Source organism: Danio rerio, chromosome 5 (genome assembly GCF_052040795.2).
Source record: "Danio rerio strain M-AB ecotype USA chromosome 5, GRCz13ab, whole genome shotgun sequence".
Classification (NCBI taxonomy): Eukaryota; Metazoa; Chordata; class Actinopteri; order Cypriniformes; family Danionidae; genus Danio; species Danio rerio.
The window spans coordinates 34,210,629-34,233,046 of NC_141025.1; the positions used below are offsets into that span (position 1 = coordinate 34,210,629).

The window sequence follows — 22,418 nt, forward strand, 5'->3', positions numbered from 1 at the left end:
GTTCCTCGTAATAAGATTTATGAGTCTCTGTGTTCGATTTTCTTTTTTATATACACAGGGTTATGCCATCAAACTGTTGTATAAATGCAATATCAGACTCGAAGAAGATGTGGCTGTATGTCAGCACTGGTGGGACACAAAGGCACTCAGCTTGTGGCCTCGTACCAACGCATGTCTCCCACCAGTGCCGATAAACTGCTATATTGCCCTGCTAATCGTGATATTGCTTATATATATAAACAACTATTTAACTTCGAGGCGACTTGACAAAGTATAATTCATGAATCAGTGTAAAGTTTCGAGAGCTAAACACCTGTAAAAAAAAAAAAAACCTTTGAGAATGCCACATGGCAGGAACCAATTGCTAACGGTACCCATGATTATAATTTAAAGCTTTTCAATTTAGCTTTAAAGAGGCAATTGTATCCCAACATGACTCTGAAATCTGCATTTAATTCCACACACAACATAAATAAAGAAACTGATCCATCTGAAACTGCTGTGATTTCATAAAAATGTTTATTTTTGTAAGATGATGTCTCAAACTTTGCTCTACCTCCACATCACACAAACCCTGTACATTTTTATTGTATCCTGTCAATCTGTCCAGAAGGACGCTACACCACCACTGTCCATCATGAGCTGCACACACAGCATCATCAATAGGTGCCTCTCTTTGAGGGCAGAATCTAATCCGTCACCCAAGAATACATTGCCATCATACCCAAAGCTCCTCTATTACAGCCTGTTCCAGTTCTGTGATAACTAAAACATAAAAAAAAAACAAATACAGAGCTGCTTGATAAAAAAAACCACTGCCTTTTTTTAAAAGATGTTGTTGGTTAATGAAGAAAAGGGAAACATACAAATAGGGGGATGACAAAGTTCTTATAGTCACAAAAACCACCGATTAAAAATTCTCTGAAACAGAGACATAAGAGCCTGCAAATTTAGCACAGCTTATCCCATCTTAAAAGATTGAATGTATCCATTTAAATGATCATACGATATCATAATATGCCATAAATTTTCCATCCATAAGGAAAAAAAGTGAGAAAATGTTCAGGAAGTCTGAATTTGTAGACTCTTTTCACTGTGTTTTTATAATAATTTGGGGTTTATGATATATTTACATATTATAAATACATGAAAACATTGAAGTCAGTTTCAGATGCATCACTGCAGAAGAAGCACTGCATTAACAATGTTCTTGTTGTTTTTTTTTAAATACAAAGGTATTATAAAGGTGTTTTAAGCAACAATTTTTATGAGAGATCACATTCGGAGCAAAACCTTGAGCCAAACATCAAGGAAATTGGACTGAAATGGCCATACAATGTTCTTAAAATGACAATGCTCAGTATATGAGGCTAGTTGAATAGTCCTCTTGTGGTATTTCCACAATCTTTACCAATGTCTTCATCACTGTGCGCCACCTCTTTTGAACTAGAATTACTAGGAGCAGTTTGATTTTTCTCCTTTTTTTCATCCAGCCTGGGATTTGTTGTCTCTGAAACAGGAGCTTTGAGATAAAAAAATAAAATTTTCATACAACACCTTACTTTAATACTCATAAAGACACTATCTTTAATATTTTGATTTCGATACTGAATTTCCACTTTTCCATGTGCATTTTGACTTACCCTCAATATCTAAATGGTGGCTACCATCAGCTTCACTGCTTCCAACAGCGTCATTGTCTTCCTCACTCAGTTCCACTATTCGTTGTCTGGCACTCTCGAAAACAGACTTCAAAACAATGGAGTCCTCGAAGATCTGAGACACAGAAACACATTAATTACATCTTTACACATACATAGTTTTATATTCGCCAATACAGATAGCTTTTTGACTTACAAAAAATGTTCTGATTCATTTATCATCCATGAACTGAGTCAATAAAAATAAGTAAACAAAAATCTAAAATAAAAACCTAATCTAGACGCCACAGTGGCTCAGTAATAATTAGCACTGTCGTCTCACAGCAAGAAGGTCGCTGGTTTGAGTTTCAGTTGGCATTTCTGTGTGGAGTGTGGAGGCATGTTCTCCCCATATTCGTGTAGATTTTCACTGGGTACTACAGGTTTTCTTCACAGTCCAAAGACTTGCTCTATAGGTCAATTGAATAAACTAAACTGGCCGTAGTGTATGTGTGTGAATGAGTCTGTATGGATGTTTCCCAGTGGTGTGTTTTAGCTGGAAGGGCATCCGCTGTGTAAAACATATGCTGGATAAGTTGGCGGTTCATTCCGCTGTGTTTATTTATCAGGCATTCCCTGATGAATAAAAGGACTAAGCCGAAGGAAAATGAATGAATGAAATCTAACCTATTTGCATTAACACTCACTAGCCACTTTATTGGGTACAGCTCATCAATGGCAAGATCTAATCAGCCAATCAGATGTCAGAAAGATAACACATAAGCACAGATACATGCTCAAGAAGATCTACTAAAATTCAAACCTAATTTACCCTAAAACTGTCAGCAGGTTCTGTCTGACCCTCTAGTTAACGCTTTAACTACGAATGCATATTATGTCATGAGTCAAATGCTAAATCAGAGATCAGCTAAAAAGTTGTCTACAGCATGCATTCATAAGCGCGTATGGATGAGATTTATGATGGATTTATGCTCTTTTGGAAGCTTGAAAAAAAACACTACACTACACAACACCAGCAAGAAAGAGTCAGGATAAAATTTAAAACTACACTGGCTGTGTTTGTCTGAAAGAAGAAAGTCATATACACAGAGAATGATTTGTCATCCTCTGTGTATATGAATTTCTTCTGAGCTGGCCTGAGGATGTCAAAACTACTGGAATTTGTTTCCACAGCCATCTCTAGAGAATAGTCTTGAACTAAAGTAAATATATAGTGAGCGACCGTTCTGAGGGTGAAAATGCCTTTTCAAAGACAATTGTAACTCTAATAACCACTTGTTAACCTCTTGTCCCAAAACTCAAATAATCTCAACTGAAACATGAGCATGAATTCACTAAACTAAAATGACCTCCACAGTCACCAGATCTCAGTCTAACAGAGCTGGAGCAGGACATTCACATCATGGATTTCAGCAGACAAATCTGCAGCAACTGTGTGATGCCGTCATGTCAATATGAGTGGTGTAGCAGATCACAAATCTCACAGTTCAGATCACACTATGGTTTGAGTCACAGATCGGACCATTTTTCAGATAAAAAAAAAAGACAGAGAGAAAGTATAATTAATTTTTTTTATTTATTACAAAAACATTAGTGCAAGAAACTTTTGTTTTTAACAAACAGATCCTGTAATTTTAAGAAAATTTTAAATAAGCTAAAAAAAAAAGTAAAATCTTCAAGACTGTTGCTGATAATGTTAATGTATACATCTAATATTATAATCTTGTACAACACATCATATTTATTTTTAGTTTTATTTTCAATTAATTATTTAATAATTCACTCATGAATCTTCATTTTTCTTTTATTACTAGATCTACAAACAAGTTTTATTTTTGAAGAACTATTCAGTGACATATTCTCAACAGTATCTGGTGACAGGCAGGGTTAGGAGTGGGGTCCAAAGTTGGCCCATTATAACCTTTGATTTGGCCCACCATCCCACCTGAGAAGAGGGTGAAAAGGATGGATAGGGTTGGGGAGAATGCCTTTGAAAGAGATCATCCTTTACATTTGACATAACATTTTTGGTTTGTTTGTTTTATTGCTGAGCTACAAAAAAAGCAAACAGAAATTAAATGCTTTAAGTAAATGTGTAAATAATTCTGATTTTTAAAAAATGTAAATTCAGTTACTCGACGGATAGAAGTCTATGCAGAAGACATTGGTGAGCATATCAAGGCAAAACTAGTATACAGTAACTCCATTTTGTTATAAATGAAATTGAGATTGTTTTTACTGTAATAAGTTCATAGTAAAATGTAAAAAAAAAATAGTTTTTTACTTATTTTTAAATATTATTAAATAAATTAGGAAATTACCCATGGCAGCTAAATTTACCTTCAGCACTAGCCTCAAACAAGTTTGGTTTTTGGCCCTTCATAACAAAAATTTTGGGAACCCCTGGGTTAAACAATGTAATTGCTACAACTTTCAACAGAATCCAGTTGCATTAAACTGAGAATTAATTTTTTACCATAAACATCAGCGTTTATACCTGTTTATATCAGTGTGTTATTTGATTTCTTGTAACTTTGTAACTTAAACGTGTCAAAACTGAATGCAGTGCATCTATGGATTAATAAACATATTCAAATCATTATCATTCATAATTTATCTCGTGAGGGTGTTTGAATTAAGATCATGACCTTTTAATGATTAACTGTGCAGCTTACACTGAATGCATTGATGCTGGCTAAACAAGTAGTGACAAACAACACCTTCGATAACCTAAGAAATCCTTTAGATGCCTCCACAATTTCTTCTGTCATCATTACCATGGGTTGTGATCCATTACACTGCTGGTCAATATAGATCAAAATCTCTGAGATATGTTTCTTGCACCATTTTGAATCTCTGCAGCAATGACTTAGCAGAGGGCAAAGGGGGTAACATAATAAAGTAAGATGTACATAATAAAGTGGCAGGTGGGTGTAAATTTAATTCCTGTGTTGTGAGATTACATGTAATTCAGGAAAAGTATGAATGTGGAAATCGAAACATATAAAAGGTCACATCAGAGAAACAGTGAACAACCCCAATTATAACATCAACAAAAAAAATACACACACACAAATGTTTGTTTTTGTGAAAAGTGGGGACATTACATAGGTTTCCATTCATTTTATACTGTCCAAACTGTATATTATATTGCCCTCATCCCACCCCACCCCTAAACCCAAGCATCACAGGAGACAGTGTGCAGCTTTACTCTCTGATTAAACTCATTCTGTAGGATTTATAAGCATTTTGAGAAATGAGGATGTCACCGATGTCCTCATATTTCACCTCCTTTTTGTAATACCTGTGTCATACCTATGTCATTATACAGATTTGTGTCCTGATATGTCACAAAAACATGTACACACACACACACACACACACACACACTATCGGATTTTCTAATCTGGTGAAAAAAATTGGCTCTGTACAGGTACTAATAAAGTGCACAGAAAACAAACTATTTTGAAAGTCTTTTAATGGATAGAAAAGACACACCTGAGATCCCTCCAGATTAAATGTCTGAGCGTTGTGACACATCTGCATGATATCCTTTTCCAGGTCTGCAATGCACCTGTATTTGTGATTACGCACTCTCTCCTGCATAAACAACACAAGAATAAATTTGGTATAAGACAGGGGTTCCAAATATATGAAGAGCCCTTCTCAGGCAAAGGAAAGATTCAGACATGATTATAACTTAGTAATATGTAAAAACATGATTTACATTTTTTAATGCACTATAATCATTACAATATCTTTAATTGAATGTGAAACAAGTGTTCGAGACACAAGTAACATCTGCTAGGGTTGCACGCTTTACCGGTACTATGGTGGTATCGCGATACAATGGCTCCAAAATACTGGCAGTGCCACTGTGGTTTGTAAATGGTAGTATCGTCATTAATGTTTTATCTACCATAGATAACGGTGCATGTGGAAAAGTCACTAAAATGCTCACACGTTTGTGCAACAATAGACCATTTTAGTTTAATGGTCTGTGGAGCCCTTTAAGGTTGCAAAACTGTGTAGAATTTTTGCATTTTATGGTGGCCTATTGCACATTTTTTAATGCTTTAATTCAAACGCACATCTAAATCGGTTCATTTTTGTTCCTGTTAATTTGATTTAGTAGCTACAACAACTGCAACAATCTTTAAAAAAAGAACAACACACAAAGTGAAATTTTAAATTACTTTGAATTGCTACCTGAAAAAAGAAAAATCCAAAATAGCAACATGAAACATTGGAACAATTTTTGGCCACTTCATATAGGCTAATTTTGTTGAGAAAATGTTTTGTAACAAATTTAATTCGGTATAACTTGTATCTTTATTTTAATGTATTTTTTGTTGGTCAGTTATCTACAAAATTAACAGTGAAGTGAGGTGCAAATAATTTTGGCCTTAAGGGAGTTAGGAATTAAATTCAAGCAGACCTATTATAACATAAAATATAGAATTTCTGACAATTTTCTTTATAATTTGAGTTATGAATTACAGTCTCGCAATACTACTTGGTATCGTTATACTTCAGCTGGTATAGTATTGTAGGATTTATTAATGGCATCGCGACAACCCTAACATCTACTATAATACCATAATTTTTCTTTTAACAATGTGTAATATCACAAACGAAAAAGAAAAAAAGCAAGCAAAAGTGTGTTTTTTTCAGAATATAAGCACAATTGGAAATTAATTAAAATTATAAATCACATAATATGTAAGATTTATGTGAGTTACATTTTAGACACAATGTTGCCCGTTTCTGTATGTTTCACAAAAATGTACAAAAAATATTGAGACATAATTATTTGCTGACATCATACATCCCTTTCAAGAGTTCACACTTAGCTGATGATTGATTATAAAGCGTGTTTGGCATGCTGTCCCGGGAGAGAGCCCTGAGCTCATAAGATCCTCAAGCCCGAGGCTCTACCTCATTTGCAGAGCGAGAGGGGAGTTTGAGCTCAGGTAGATCTCTGCGCTATCCCATAATGCCCCACGAGAGAATTCACGAATGGAAGTGAAGCGACACAACTGACGCAGGTAGGTCACGTGACCATGGCAAAATAGCGGATGTAGTACATCCAAATTCCATTCATACTTTTCACATTTATACTGTATAGAACGTACTTTTCTAACGGCCGAGTAGTACATTTAAATTCAAATGCTGTACCTACTGAGTAGTAGGCAGTTTCGGACACAGCATTAAGGTATTTATAGTGGCTTAGGAATCCTCTGATTGGTGAATCATGAATTGAATAATGCGGGGCCAGCTGCAAGCAATCATAAGCAAGTGATCCTCTCGAAATTAGTTTATAAATAAACTTCACAAAGTGAGCTAGGATCAACACTGAAAAAAGAATTATATAGTTGTTAGTTCGTTAGTTAGTTAGTCTGTATGATCTAGTTAACATGATTGTAATTTGGAGCAAACTAAGTTTTAAAGTAGTTTGCCCTACAAAAGGAGACATTTTTTCCTGAACCAGACTTTAACCTGCGAAAAATGAGCTTGACATCCCTTGTGTAAAACAGAACAAAGAGAACAAGAGAACAAAGAAACCGTTACATTAAAAGGATAGTTGACCTATAAATGAAAATCCTGTCATCATTTACTCCACTTCCACTTGTTCCAGACCTGTATGCTTCTTTCTTCTGCCGAACACAAGGGGAGATATACTGACTGAAGAACCTACTGAATACATATTGAAGAAAAAATGCAGCCAGTGACTTCAATAGTATTTTTGTTCCTAGTATGTTTGTCTATGGCTGTTCCCCCAACATTCTTCAGAATATCTTGTTTTGTGTATGACAGAGAGAAAATATTCCTAAACGTTTAAAACCACCTTCAGTGTAAGTAAACGGTGAGGAAATTTTCAATTTACGGTGAACTTTCCCTTTAATAGCTACATATATATTTCTTACTCTACTATTTTCCTTTAAATGCCTGCAGTACATTTTAAGCAAGAACGGTTTTAAATTTTTTATTTAATCAATAAGTAAAATCTTTCACCTAAAACACACAAACCTGTGTGATCAACAAATCAATGCATTTCTTGGGTTGAAATGGATGTCAGAGTAAAGATGAAAACAGGAAAAAAGGATGGTTTCCTGGAAATGAAGTGATGGAAGCAAAGGCTCAGAACTGGACATTTAAAAAAAAATAAGACAGAAGGGATTGTGGGATGGTGAATAAACATGCTGAGGGGATCTCAGACACTTCACCCTGATCCTCCTGAAGTCCACTGGCTTGCGGATGAGCTCGTAGTACTCCGGCACCTCTTTTCTTGAAGGCAGCTGGACAAAGCCTTTACTGATCTGTCGGCCCAACCTACAGAATAACGTTGTATTTAAGTAAAGGTAAAAAACCTTTAAAAACCTTACACATTTCATCTTGCATACAGGACACAATAGCTCTGATCTGACATGGGGGACAGTTTTCCCAAAAATTATTCGTGTATTCGTGCAGGTAATCTTGGACAAAAATAGGAGAAATCAGGAATCAAACAAGGCAATCCAAAATCATAGTCAAAACAGTCATAAGGTCATAAACAAGGCATCAACTCAAAAGTATAAACTTAAACTGAGGCAAAAACACAGTGACTTGACAAGGAAACAACAAAGACTAACTGCAGACTGATTGTGTGTAGGGTGTATATATAGTCTGGATAATCAATAATTACGAGAGTCAGCTGTGCATGTGTGATCAGTGGAGTATAGTGACTGGTGTGTGTAATGGAATGCAGAGATTTGTAGTTCATGGATGAGTTTGTAGTTCACCAGCCGCTGGTGATCATAACAATTAGTCAGTACTAAAGCCAAATCTGGAGCTTATCTAACAAAATAACTAACAATAATGGTCCAAAAACTAGTACACCCAAATGTATGTGTTATAGAAAAAAATTAAAGAATCAAGAGAAGCAAAATAAATTTAAACATAAATTTTGTAGTTTTAATTTTTATTGCAATATTTTGCTTGTATTTAATTTATATTACCTTTCAATTTCTAACTATGTTTGGTGATTAAAATATTATTTAATAAATATACCTGTTTAATAAATCTGCTTTGTTTAAATGCACCAAAATACTTTGCCTATACTCACTGAGAAATGGATACAAATGATCATTTTCAAAGTGGGGTGACTCAGTTATGCTGAGCACTGTATTCGTACCAACATTAAAGCTCATAATATTGCGTTTCCTACACAGACCAATCATTTCGCTTTACAAGACATCAGTGTGTCAACAGGAGCCATGGCTATTGATTTGTTTGTATTTGTTTATTTTCAATCTCAAAAACAGATGACCGTTGGTATGAGTTATATGAATCACCAAGAACCACAGGTACAGCTAAAATTCTAATAAAGAAAAAAGTCTTCTCAGGCCTGAAAGTGAGTAAATTAACTGTAAATTCTTTTAACTGAGTAACTGAACTCTTCTTTTCAGGAATAAAAGGAAACAGCATGAACTTTAACATTTTTGTTGCAGTTCATCATTCAGTTTTAGTGTCAGGTAATAAATGCAAGCCGGTTTGTGTGTTTGATACTGACGTGTCCTTGTAGTTGATGACCATGTCTACAATGGTGTTCATCTGTTTGGTGAGTTTGGGAGGGTTGGGCGGCAGCTTTTCTGCAGGAGGGCGACCACGCCGCTTTTTGACCTTCTCCACCCCCTCTTGACCAGTCTCAGAGCCCTGGTTACCTTGTTGTTCACTTTTTCGTTTCTTTAAGTTGCTTTCCTCCTCCATAACCTCAGACACTCCGTTGTGGATGGCCTGAGACTGAGGACAAGACATAATAATCCATGAGAATGATAATGAGCGGCACCGAATTGTACTTTTTTTTTTTTTTTGCTTTTCTTAACATTGACCAATTAACAAGAAAGAGTTGTCAAGTAAAAGAGAGAAGAAAAGTTTTATTAGTTATTTTTCACCTACATTATACACTCTCAGAAAAAAGGTACACGTGGTAAAAATAATGTTCATTGAGGAACAATTTTGTCCCTTTGTAAAATATACCTTATATGGTACAGAAAAGACCTCTTATGATACTGTTCTGTGCCTTTTAAGGTACTGTCTTGCCACTCCACCAATAGCTGGTGTGTGGTGAGCGCACTGGCGCCGTTGTCCTGTGGCTACCGTCGCATCATGCAAGCAGTACGCTGGTGCTGGTGTGGAGAGTCCCCCCTCAGGATCGTGAAGAGCTTTGGGTGTATGGCCATACACACATTACATTACAACTGAAATGAGGGTACAATTGTTCCCATATTAAAGGTACATAAGTGTTGAACAACTCCTTCTTTATTACAATATCAATGAAAATAAATTTTACTGGAAAGTCAAAGTGATTTTATGAATAATTTCCATATTAAAACATGAATCATCATTTAAAAATATATGTTTAAAAAAACAAATATTATTTCAGGAGTTCACACTTAGCTGATGATTGATGATAAAGCTTGTTTGGCAGGCTGTCCTGGGAGAGAGCCCTAGGCTTATAAGATCTTCGCGCCGTGGGCTCCCTCTCATTGCAGGGCGAGAGGGGAGTTTGAGCTCAGGTAGATCTCGATGACTCCCCCTCTTGCTTATAGCTAAGTGTCAGATATGAATGCTGAGAAGAGGTGTACTCAGAGCTTGGCTAAAACTATTTTGGATTAATTGTTTAGGGTGCTTGTTTTTAAACTGTGAGAGGAAACCAGAGGACCTGAGGAAAAAAACACGCGAGAACGGGGAGAACGAGCAAAACTCTACACAGAAATGTTGCCTAGTTTGGAAAGGAATTAAACCAGCATTCTTGCTGTGAGGCAACAGTGCTAATCACTGGCCACCGTGTTGCCCGTTTGAAAGAAGGGAAAGTAGGGTTGGGTGGGTTTTTTTTTTTTCAAGACGAAGATATTGAGATGAGAAAACTCTGGTTATTTATAGTTAGTTAGGAATCGTCTGATAGGATAATTAGTCATGAGCTAATGCTGGAACAGCTGTGAACAATCATAAGCACGTGATCCTCGCGAAATTTGTTTATAAATACCCTTACTTATTAAGTTCTATAATACAAAACAACTGGTATACTATATATACTATAGGTATTGTAAACTAAACATTTAAAGCATTTTTAATAAATGTTTGGTAAGCATTTTTGACACTGTTAAGGTACGAAGTATCTTGTCACTGTGGTGGTACCTTCATCGATCAGATTTGTACCTTTGATGAAGGTACAATATTGTACCAGCAGGTTTTAAAAACTAAAGGTACATTTTGGTTTCCCAATTCCCATGGTACAAATCATGTCCTTAAGGGTACAAACTGCAATGGTACAAATTTGCTTCTTTGTCTTAAGGTACAATTTTGTCCCATAAAAAGGTACCACCCCAGTGACAAGGGTTTGTAATTTCTTTGGTACAACATTGTACCATTTTTTATGTTAAAACTCTCCAGCTGGATCTAGACTGATCACCCCAGCCTTTGATAATAATAATACATCAGTTTGTAATCTCACATTAATCGAAATGTAACATGATGATTATTGTATAAATGTAAACATCTGCCTCGCATTATTTGTGTAATTTGGTTTTATTTTATTATTTTCATTTATTTATTTATTTATTTATTTTATTATTATTTGTATTTATATATATATTTTTCCATTATTATTTCTGTAAGGGTTGTTTGATATGTTTGTAAAGTGGAAAAATGTTAAATAAATCATAAACAAAAAAAACATTGTACCATTTTTTTCTGAGAGTGTAATAATACTTTACAATAAGATTTACTGTTATTTTTAGAAAGTCTACCTCAACTAATAATTGAAAAATGCAATGCATTACATAAGGTATGCAGGTAATACGCTATATTAAGTAACATATACATCATTTATATAATAATAGAGAATATTAATACTAACATGAATTTTATTACCAATAAATAAGAAATATTCAGTTACAGTTTGATAGTACAGCTTCTAAAATTAGAGATCATCAAAAATATAATGCTTAAAAAGAAAGTCAATTTGTTTTTCATAGTTGCATTATTCTAAAGGCAATATGAAGAGTGATTGATATCCATCACAGAACTTCTAATGTAGTATGTAGTGCTATACGACTATGTGTGAAAATCCATGTACTGTATTCACATGGACAAGTCTGTAATTTAAAATTAGGAGGATTTCACAACGAATGTCATAGAGAAACAATGGGTTCCCCAAAAACAGTTTTAAAGAGGCCTTATTATGCTATTTACAAGTAATTTGGTTTTAAAGAACAATAGGCTTACATGCATTCAATGTCATGTTTTCATGATGTACATTTACAATCACCTAATTTCTCTAATCAATCTAAAATTATTGTTTGCAGATATGGCCTCTACTATGGTCAGACGTGGTCAGATGCCTGAGTCTGTAGTGATCGGTCTGCCACAAACAGCATGTGTTAGAAACCAAACACTCATTATTAGCATATCTGAACTTTAGCTCTGGAGCCTTCCACAATCTTCAAAGATTGAACACACTGTAGGAAAGTAACGTAATAGTAATGACATAGAATTCACCATAATAACTACAGCCTAGATCCAATGTTGAAACAATGGAAAACCTGATCATCAGAAAACCTACATGGCAAGCACAATTTAGCTGAACGTTTCTCAGTGGTAAGCTTAGAGAACTAAAACCAATCAACATGTTGCTGTTGAGCTTAAGAAAAACATTGTCAATCAGATGCATTTAAATTACCCACCGTTGAAAATGCAACAGATTTGTTGAGTGACTTCTGCAGATAACACAATTTTTCTATGATTTGGATGACATTTTGTAACAACAGTGGTTGAAGCGGGTTTTTATAATTTATTTGACAGCATAAATGCAATGCTTCTTCTAACAGCAGTGTTTAGGACTGCACAATATACAGTGCTCATAATTAAGCCCCTCACAAATATCTCTTTAAATTCATATTTTAAATAGGAAGCTCTACAATATTATATTTGCGCATATACATAGATTAGTCATTACTGAAGCCAAATCTGGAGCTTATCTAACAAAATAGTACATCCAAATTCATGTTATAGAAAATTATTAAATACACATTTTTTAAAAAAATAGAAAAAAATCAAGAAAATTTAGTTGAAATTTTGTAGGTTGTATTTTGTTTGCAATATTTTGCTTGAAATCAACTGTATTATCTTTCGATTTCTAATAATGTTAGAGGACTAAAATATAATTTTAATAAATATATTTAATATTTAATAAATCTGTTTTGTTTAAATGCACCAATATACATTGCCTATATTCACTGAGAAATGGATAAAAATATTCATTTTTAAAATGGGGTGTACTCAGTTATGCTGAGCACTGTATTGCAAAATTATTAAAATCATGATAATAGTGTATGTAATATATGTGTCACAGACGTGTTTTAAATTACATTTACTTTATTCACAGGTTATTTATCTACATTTCACCAATCAGATGGGGCCTTACTATCTTTATCTTCATCTCTCCAGTAATTATTGTTCTGCTATTGGCTAAAGCGACCAAGGGATGAACACAGAGCTGACAATAAATACTTGTGATGGGAGTCAAGGTATTGACAACAGCCAATCAAAGTCGAGAGGTTTTGGAGACAGTATTTTTATTTTCTTTTTCAAAAGTTAAATTAGGATTAATTAGATCTGAAAAATCTCTTAGGTTGCCACTGATTAACTCTTAAATGTACATGGTAATTTTAAGCATTAAATAACTAAAACATTTTCAATAAAAAATAAATAAAACAAAAATATACAGTTGAAGTCAGAATTATTAGCCCCTCTTTTTAATTTTATTTTTAAATATTTCCCAAATGATTTTTAACAGAGCAAGAAAATTTTCACAGTGTGTCTGCTATTTTTTTTTTTTTCTGGAGAAAGTCTTATTTGTTTTATTTTAGCTAGAATAAAAGCAGTTTTCAAAATTTTTTACTAAACATTTTAAGGTAAAAAATATTAGCCCCTTTAAGCTAGGTTTTTTCGAATGTCTACAGAACAAACCATCTTTATACAATAACTTGCCTAATTACCCTACTTGCCTAATTAACCTAGTTAAGCCTTAAAATGTCACTTTAAGCTCAATTAAAGCATCTTGAAAATTATCCAGTAAAATATATTTTACTGTCATCGTGGCAAAGATAAAATAAATCAGATATTAGAAATGAGTTATTAAGACTTTTATGTTTAGAAATGTGTTATAAAAAATCTCTCCGTTAAACAGAAATTGGGGAAAAATAAACAGGGGGGCTAAAAATTCTAACTTAAACTGTATTTACAGATGAAGTCAGAATTATTAGCCCCTTTCATTTTTTTTTAAATATATCCCAAATTATGTTTAACAGAGGAATAAAATGTTCACAGTATGTCTGATAATATTTTTTTCTTCTGGAAAAATTCTTATTTGTTTCATTTCAGCTAGAAAAATCCGGTTTTTAATTTTTAAAAAGCCATTTAAAGGTCAAAATTATTAGCCCATTTAAGCTTTATTTGTTTTTGTTTTGAGTCTACAGAACAAACCATTGTTATACAATAACTTGCCTAATTACCCTAACCTGCCTAGTTAACCTCATTAGTTAAGCCTTTAAATGTCACTTTAAGCTGTATATAAGTGTCTTGAAAAATATCTAGTAAAAACATTATTTACTGTCATCATGGCAAAGATAAAATAAATCAGTTATTAGAAAGGAGTTATTAAAACTATTATGTTTAGAAATGTGTTGAAAAAATCTCTCTGTAAAACAGAAATTGAGAAAAATATATATATATAAATATATAAAAATATAAATAAATATATATATACGGAACTCTTATGTCATAAGATTTATTGTTGCATTTTTTTTCTATTATTGTGCAGCCCAAGTCTCATAGCCAATAGAAATCACAGATTGCATTATGCAAATTTGCAACAGATCTGCATGGGCCAGTAACAGAAGTGAAACTGAAATAGCTAAAGACTTCAGCAGTTCAAGTCAAGTTTCAGCAGTTCAGAATGCTTTCTTTTAATGAGATGATAATACCTATTTGCTGCGAGCTTAGATCTTTGAAAGTTTGTAGACACACTGCATGGAATGTAATAAGCATAACTATTAACTCTAAAATAAAGCATTGTGCTATAGAAACGTCAGAAGTTAAAGGTTTTTGCATGGCACTGTAGATCATTTTTTTATTATTTAGCATTGCATTAAAGAGTCTGGTGAACTTTCTGCCCTTTCCAACTACGTCTAGCTCCAAAATGACAGACCATCATTATCTCGTCTCACCAGGCAAGCTGCCTTCAATCTTCAGTCCCCTCTAATACGAGCAGCTGCTTTCACTTCCATTTAATATTTGATAAAGCATCACTTAACAATGTGCCACGAGCTCAGGATGATCCCGCACTGGGAAATCAGGAGCCGCTGGTACTCTGATCTTCATTCCAATTGTGAATGGAATGATTGACGTTTACGGAGATACCGATCTCCGGCCAGCGCGCCTGACATAACGGTGACGTACGGTTCACCACACACACACACAGCGCTCACCGAACGTGCTCCAATAAACACGAGACTAGACGCTCATCAACATGCACACTGTTCACGTGTAAGAACAAGCAAATGCGGATTGCGCTCAGTGTCTGTGATGCCAAGTCTGTGTTTTACACAAAAGCAATTAAAGTGCAGTGATATGCCTGCCGCAGCCACTGCTGGCACAGAGAGCATATCAGGGAGAGATGAAATATGAATTCAGAGTATGACGCTATGCAGGCAGCGCCAGTCTTTGATGTCTAAATCGCACACACACAATGCGTTCCCAATCGCTTAAATGCAAAGAAAGCAGACAAACCGAGACGCAATTGCACTGACGTGAGAAAACAACCCCAATCACGGAGAGGCACGTCTCATGCAACATCCAGAGAAATATGAAAAGCGTGAGCGCGCACAAAAACACACGGAAAGCATTTATTCACACGTACCCCAGGGGACCATGTGGAAGGAAGGAGGCCTAATAATCAACAGCATAATAATGGAATGCGCACACACACACATACACACGCGCACACACACAAACTCGCATGCACAGGCGCACAACTGTGCCGCTGCACACAAAACATGCAGAAAGCGCATTCACAAAAGTCTATACTTGAAGCAACACGCCAAAAACCCCTTTCACGCTACACACGTCTATTCCAGTAACCTCTACAAAGAAAAAAAAGAGGTGTCAGGATGCACACAACCGATTTGTCTGGGCAATGTTTCCCTTCACCAGACACAGATCACACCTACACACACACACACACACACCCTCTCTCACTTTCTGTCTGTGTGCCCATGTGCTGAAGCCTGGTGTGATTGCTGCTCTATGCGCAGAAGAGAGAGAGAGAGAGAGAGAGAGAGAGAGAGAGAGAGAGAGAGAGAGGAAGAGGGTGATTTACCTGACTGTGGTCTCCAGGCTGGCTCCAGTCTGGAGGAGAGAGAATTAGCAAACCAGCATTGCAGCGCGCAGCCAGTCTCTTCATCAGCTGATCACTCAAAACCCACAGCCCGAAAGGGGGGCGAAAAGCGCCCAGCTTTTCATACACAAATCAATTGCCGTTAGGATGTTGAGAGAGAGAGAGAGAGAGAGAGAGAGAGAGAGAGAGCAGAGAGAAAGGAATAACTGCGAGATGCCTTTCTGCTAGTTTGTCCCCGTGGAAAGGCCTGCAGCTCGCTTTTCTCTCTCTCTCTCTCTCTTTCTCCCTCCTTTTCTCTCTCACTCACTGCATGTTTTAATATCGACTGTCGCAATCTGGTTTCTTTTCCTTTTTTCCCTTTCCCCTCTCCCTCTCTTTTATGCTCTCGTTCTGTCTTTTTTAAAACGCCCCTCTGTTAAAAGAAGCCGGGCTCCATTTTTGTGCCTATGCAGATGGTTTTCTGCAAGCTTTTCTGACATCTTGAGAGAATTCCAGGGTAGTTAATGCTGTGTCGAACACACTCTCTCACACACACACACACACACACACAAAAAAGAAAAACAACTGGCTAATGGCATGTTTATTTCTGTGTCTGGGAGCTTTTACAACATAAAAGAGCATGGGGATTCTGGTCAAATCATTTGGGGCTATAAATATTACCAGATAGTCTAGAACATAATAGGTTCTGTCTGCTTCACATCGAGAATCGAGATGAACAAATCATAAAGCAGCTTCCCGTGTAGCATATGTTTAATTATTCTTATGCCGTGTTGGTTTTAAAGGCTCAGTGGTATCCTAAAATCAAATATGTTTGGTCGATGTTAGACCTAAAGGACTTGAATGAACTGGTATGGCTTTGAAAATGTTTGGTAATGAGATATAATGCTCAAGTCTAACATGAGTAAAGATATAAATCCGAATGCAGAATATCAATGAAACAAAAAAAAAAATCATCTTGTGTCTAAATTAGGCAACTCTTAAAAACAAATGTTCCTAAAGGATGTTTTTTTACTGATGCCATCGAAGATTTTTCATTTTGGGTTTTATAAAGATCCTCTATATGATGAACAGATTTTATTTTATTAGTCTGAGGAACATTCTTGTAATCTAATTCAACATTTTCCACTATAAAAAAATCAAAAATGAAAATGTTTCATGAATGATAAAGTTTACATTTATTTTATACTGTTTATATAAGAGTGTTTCTCATACATCTACTTAAAATCCATTTCAACAACATAGTAAACTGCAAAAATGCTTTTATTACTTTTTTTACAGAGTTTTTTTGTCTTTTTTTTAGTCCAAATATCTAAAAACTCTTATATTAAGTATTTTCTAGACAAGCAAAACATAATGTCTTATTTTTAGAAATAATATGCCAATATTAAGTGAGTTTTTCCTTAAAACAAGCAAAACAATCTAGTTTTTCCTTTTGGCATAAGATTATTTTGCTTACCCCATTGACAGATTATTTTGCTTGTTTTAAGGAAAAACTCACTTAATATTGGCTTATTATTTTTGAAAACAAGACATTGTGTTTTGTTTGTCTAGAAAATTCTTCTCAATTTAAGAATTTTCGATATTTAGTCTAAAAAAAGGACAAAAAATCCAAGTAAGAAAAGCTATTTTTGCAGTGTGTAGCTTGATAAATAACTCCACACAAGCAGAATCTTACAAGAACTGTGAGAATTGTGACAGTAAGCTAAACGTCCACCTCTGAATAAATGTCATGTGCTATCTATTTTAGCGTTTTCTGAAGTAATTCTTAATGAAAGCTCAGTTTAATAAACTGCCAAAATTTCTAGTGAGGTTAAATTGCCATCTGTCATCAAAAAAATTCTACTATTCGTGAGTCATATTCCTGCTTTCAATACTCTCCTAATATTCATTCAAGAAGTGACTGTTTAAAATAGGATGAAACAATGTTCATGTACATTCGCCATGGCAACGGCATCGTTGTTTAATTTATCAGATAATCTTATCAAATTTCTGACAAAGTTTCTAAATGTCGCTGGACCGCAGAGGAGCGGATCTGACTAGTGTATGGTAAGTGTTGTGGTATGATTACATGCTGTCATAATTTTACATTTCATATGCATGTTTTGCTATCAGGTCGACAAGGGCATTTTGGTAAAACATCTCTGGCGGTTACTATGGCAACACCACGTTTTACTGGCTGCAGACCGCACTGAGCTGTAATGCTATAGCATTCCATCACAAAACACAGACACACACTTCGTCGTACAGACTCACTGAACTGCACATTCTCAAACACAATGAGCCACTGAGCTGCAATCCAAAGACAAAAAGACGAGCTGAATTCCAGAGACATGCTGAACTGAACTAAGCCAAGATCTAATGAAGACAGTGTAACTGATTGCATTTACTGTAAACAGATCATTCATTATGCAGGTATTCAGACAAACAAAAAATATTGTGTAATACGATGTGTCTTTTAGCTGACAGCTATATATTTGCCTTTCTGTACATTTGAACTGATTCTGTATCAAGTATTGATTGTCAGCTGTTTACTGTGTTATTCTCTCTTTATAAGAAATGTGTCCTATATTTTGTGATGAGTCTTCTTTGTTGCTTTCACAATTACAAACATGATTGTGCAATCTCAAAAAATGTCCTCAGTTTGAATGTCATGATGCCGAGTACGTTTGTACTCTCACTGGCCACTTTATTAGGCACACCTTACTATACCGGGTTGGACCCTCTTTTGCCTTAATCCTTGGTGCAATAGATTCAGCAAGGTACTGGAAATAATCCTCAGAGATTTTGGTCCATGTTGACATTATGGCATCATGTAGTTGCTGCAGATTTGTCAGCTGCACATCCATGATGCGAACATCCCGTTTCACCACATCTCAAAGGTGGACTGAGATCTGGTGACTGTGCAGGCCATTTGAGTACAGCTAACTCATTGGCATGTTCAAGAAACCAGTCACGTTTTATAACATGGCACGTTATTCCTGCTGGAAGTAGCTATCAGAAGATGGGTACACTGCGGTCATAATGGGATGGACACGGTCAGCAACAATTCTCAGGTAGGCTTTGGCATAGACACAATGCCTAATTGGTACTCATTGGCCCAAAGAGAGAAAATATCCCCCACAGCATTACACCACCACCAGCCTGAACTGTTGATACAAGGAAGGATGGATCCATGCTTTCATGTTGTTGGAGCCAAATTCTAACCCTACCATCCAAATATCGCAGCAGAAATCATGACTCATCAGACAAGGCAACATTTTTCCAATCTTCTATTGACCAATTTCGGTGAGCCTGTGCTAATTGTAGCCTCAGTTTTCTGTTCTTAGCTGAAAGGAGTGGCACCCAGTGTGGTCTTTTGCTGCTGTAGCCCATCCGCCTCAAGGTTGAAGGTAGTGTGCGTTTAGAGATGCTCTTCTGCATACCTCGGTTGTAACAAGTGGGTATTTGAGTTGCTGTTGTCTTTCTATTAACTGAAACCAGTCTGGCCATTCTCCTCTGACCTCTGGCATCAACTAGGCATTTACGCCCACAGAACTGCTGCTCTCTATATATTTTCTCTTTTTCAGATCATTCTCTGTAAACCCTAGAGATGGCTATGTGTGAAAATCCCAGTAGATCAGCAGTTTCAGAAATATTCAGACCAGCTCGTTTGGCACCAACAACCATGCCACATTTAAAGTCACTTAAATCACCTTTTTTCCCCATCCTGATGCTCGATTTGAATTGCGGCAAATGGTCTTAACCATGTTTATATGCCTAAATTCATTGAGTTGCTGCCATCTGATTGGCTGATTAGAAATCTGCGACAACTAGAAGTTGGACAGGAGTACCTAATAAAGTGGCCGGTGAGTGTATTAGTCCATATAAATATGAATAAAAAAATCTTAAATTACTTAAGAAAATTATTGTTTGCATTTACAAAAGAAAAAAAACTTTTTGATTAAAATAAACAAAGATACTGGGTGACCAGTGATTCTTTGCATAATGTCAAAAATATGATGTCTAAAAATGTCAATTTGTATTCTTTAAATGAAAAAAAGATGCAATGCAAATTACATCTGTTGTATGTTCATTTATAGGTTGCTTAGCAAATATTTTTTATAATCAAGTGCAGGCCCGTGCAGAGACCGTCCAAAGGGCATGTGCAGGATAAATTTTACGTACTCAAGATCAGTGTTGTCGTGGGCCTACTGAAGGGCGGGACGGAGGGTGTGTCGCGTCGCGGGGGCACTTTTGATCATTTTGGAAGGGCACTTTCTATCCAAGACTAAAAAGGGCATGTGCACTGCACAGGTTGAGCCCTATGTGTGCACGTGCCTGATCAAGTGTATTTTCCAGTCCTAGTTCTCAGTTATCCTCTCTTAAGATTAGTACTTTAAAAACTGTCCATGATATTTTTGCTCTACACAATTGTTCTGTTGCCTACAAAATTGACATGATGTCTGAACAATCAAACGTCCTTCACACTGCATGTGGACGCTGTGGAGTGGCGTCTCTTATCAGCATTGTAATAATTACCCATCTGTTTGTGTCAGGACACCATAACTCTCAGTGGGGTTAAAAAGTGCAGATCACAGTCAAATGGCATATGTTCACATATTTAGACTGGATTCTAAAAATGCCCCACTGAAAGCATTGTGCACAGCTGTATCAGTGTCTGGGCTTGGAGCTGCTCCCCCATGAACAAACATTAAGCAGAGGCTGGTAAAAATAGCTCATCACTGACTGCTGAACCTTTCTGTCTAACGTGCCTCAGCAAAGCCAGGTGTTCTCAAAAGCCTTATATTATGTTCTTCCACTCCAAAAATATATATTACTGGCAAATATCAACATACAGTTGAAGTCAGAATTATTAGCCCCCGTGAATTATTAAATCGCTTGTTTATTTTTTCCCCAATTTCTGTTTAACGGAGAGAAGATTCCTTCAACACATTTCTAAACAATAGTTTTAATAACTCATTTCTAATAACTGATTTATTTTATCTTTGCCATGATGACAGTAAATAATATTTTACTAGATATTTTTTAAGACACTTCAAAACAGCTTAAAGTGACATTTACAGGCTTAACTAGGTTAATTAGGTAAACTAGGCAGGTTAGGGTAATTAGGCAAGTTATTGTATAACGATGGTTTGTTCTGTAGACTATCGAGAAAAAATATAGCTTAAAGGGGCTAATAATTTTGTCCCTAAAATGGTGTTTGAAAAATTTAAAACTGCTTTTATTGTACCAGAAATAAAACAAATAAGCCTTTCTCCAGAAGAAAAAAATATTATCAGACATACTGTGAAAATTTCCTTGTTCTGTTAAACATCAATTGGAGAAGGTTTAAAAAAGAAGAAAAAAATTGAAGGGGGCTAATAATTCTGACTTCAATTGTATGTCTTCCAGTGAAACAGCTAAAGTTTCCTATGTGGAAAACAACCCACATGAAAAAAATAGTATAGTATAGTATAGTATAGTATAGTATAGTATAGTATAGTATAGTATAGTATAGTATAGTTTAGTATAGTATAGTATAGTGTTTTTGAGCCATATAAGAGAGAGTAATATCCGGTGGCATGTGTCAAAAAGTTTGATTGATGACCACCACGCCCCTTTTAGGGCGGGGCTTCCGGTGTAAACCCCGCCCCCTTTCCGTTAATTAGATTCTTATCAGTTGAATTAAATTAATAATTCCGGTAATCAGATTCTTATCAGTTGAATTAAATTAATAATTCCGGTAATTAGATTCTTATCATTTTAATTAAATTAAGAATTCCGTTAATTAGATTCTTATCAATTGAATTAAATTAATAATTCCGCTATTATTACATTAAAATGAGATATTTTAATATTATGAAATAGATTTTAATGAAATAAATTATATCAACCGTTATTAAAACTATATTATACACTATTATACAGTATTATATTTTAATTATTGTAATAAATTCAGTTATTATAATTATACAATATTATATTGTCATTATTGTTTTATTTTATGTTATTATAATTAAATTATAATATATTATGTTAATATATTATGTTAGAATTAATAAACTAAGGTGTATGCACCGCTGTGTTGCCTTTGCTCTGTTATGGTCAGAACTGCGTGTCTGTGTATGTGTGTGCGTCTCTCCGGCTCGGGTGTGGGTGTGGTTCGGGAGGCTCTGGCTGTGCCTGCATGGGTGTATGTGTGCGGGAAATTTGAACCGGTTGAAGCGTGCTTGAGAAAGATAAAAGACATCTGATGACTTTTACAGCGTATGCGTGTATCTGATAAGCGAACATTATGACATCGGTTGTTAAATAAACGCAAACGTCCGTTTACATGG

The 22,418-nt window shown here is 35.4% G+C and overlaps 1 protein-coding gene across 4 annotated transcripts in view; it reads right to left on the reverse strand.

The window, feature by feature from the left end:
* Window positions 1-500: 500 nt before the first annotated feature.
* LOC100001344 (uncharacterized) overlaps window positions 501-22,418 on the reverse strand; it is a 36,732-nt gene continuing 14,814 nt past the window's right edge. Inside the window, exons 1-6 of one of the 4 annotated variants that reach the window (XM_087250826.1) lie at window positions 14,933-16,180; window positions 9,214-9,443; window positions 7,889-7,994; window positions 5,160-5,261; window positions 1,644-1,776; window positions 501-1,522 (exon numbers count right to left, since the gene is read on the reverse strand). In XM_087250826.1, coding sequence (XP_087106952.1) covers window positions 1,371-1,522; window positions 1,644-1,776; window positions 5,160-5,261; window positions 7,889-7,994; window positions 9,214-9,410 — 690 coding nt within the window. In that variant the 5' untranslated portion in view covers window positions 9,411-9,443; window positions 14,933-16,180 and the 3' untranslated portion in view covers window positions 501-1,370. 4 annotated transcript variants of the gene reach the window in all.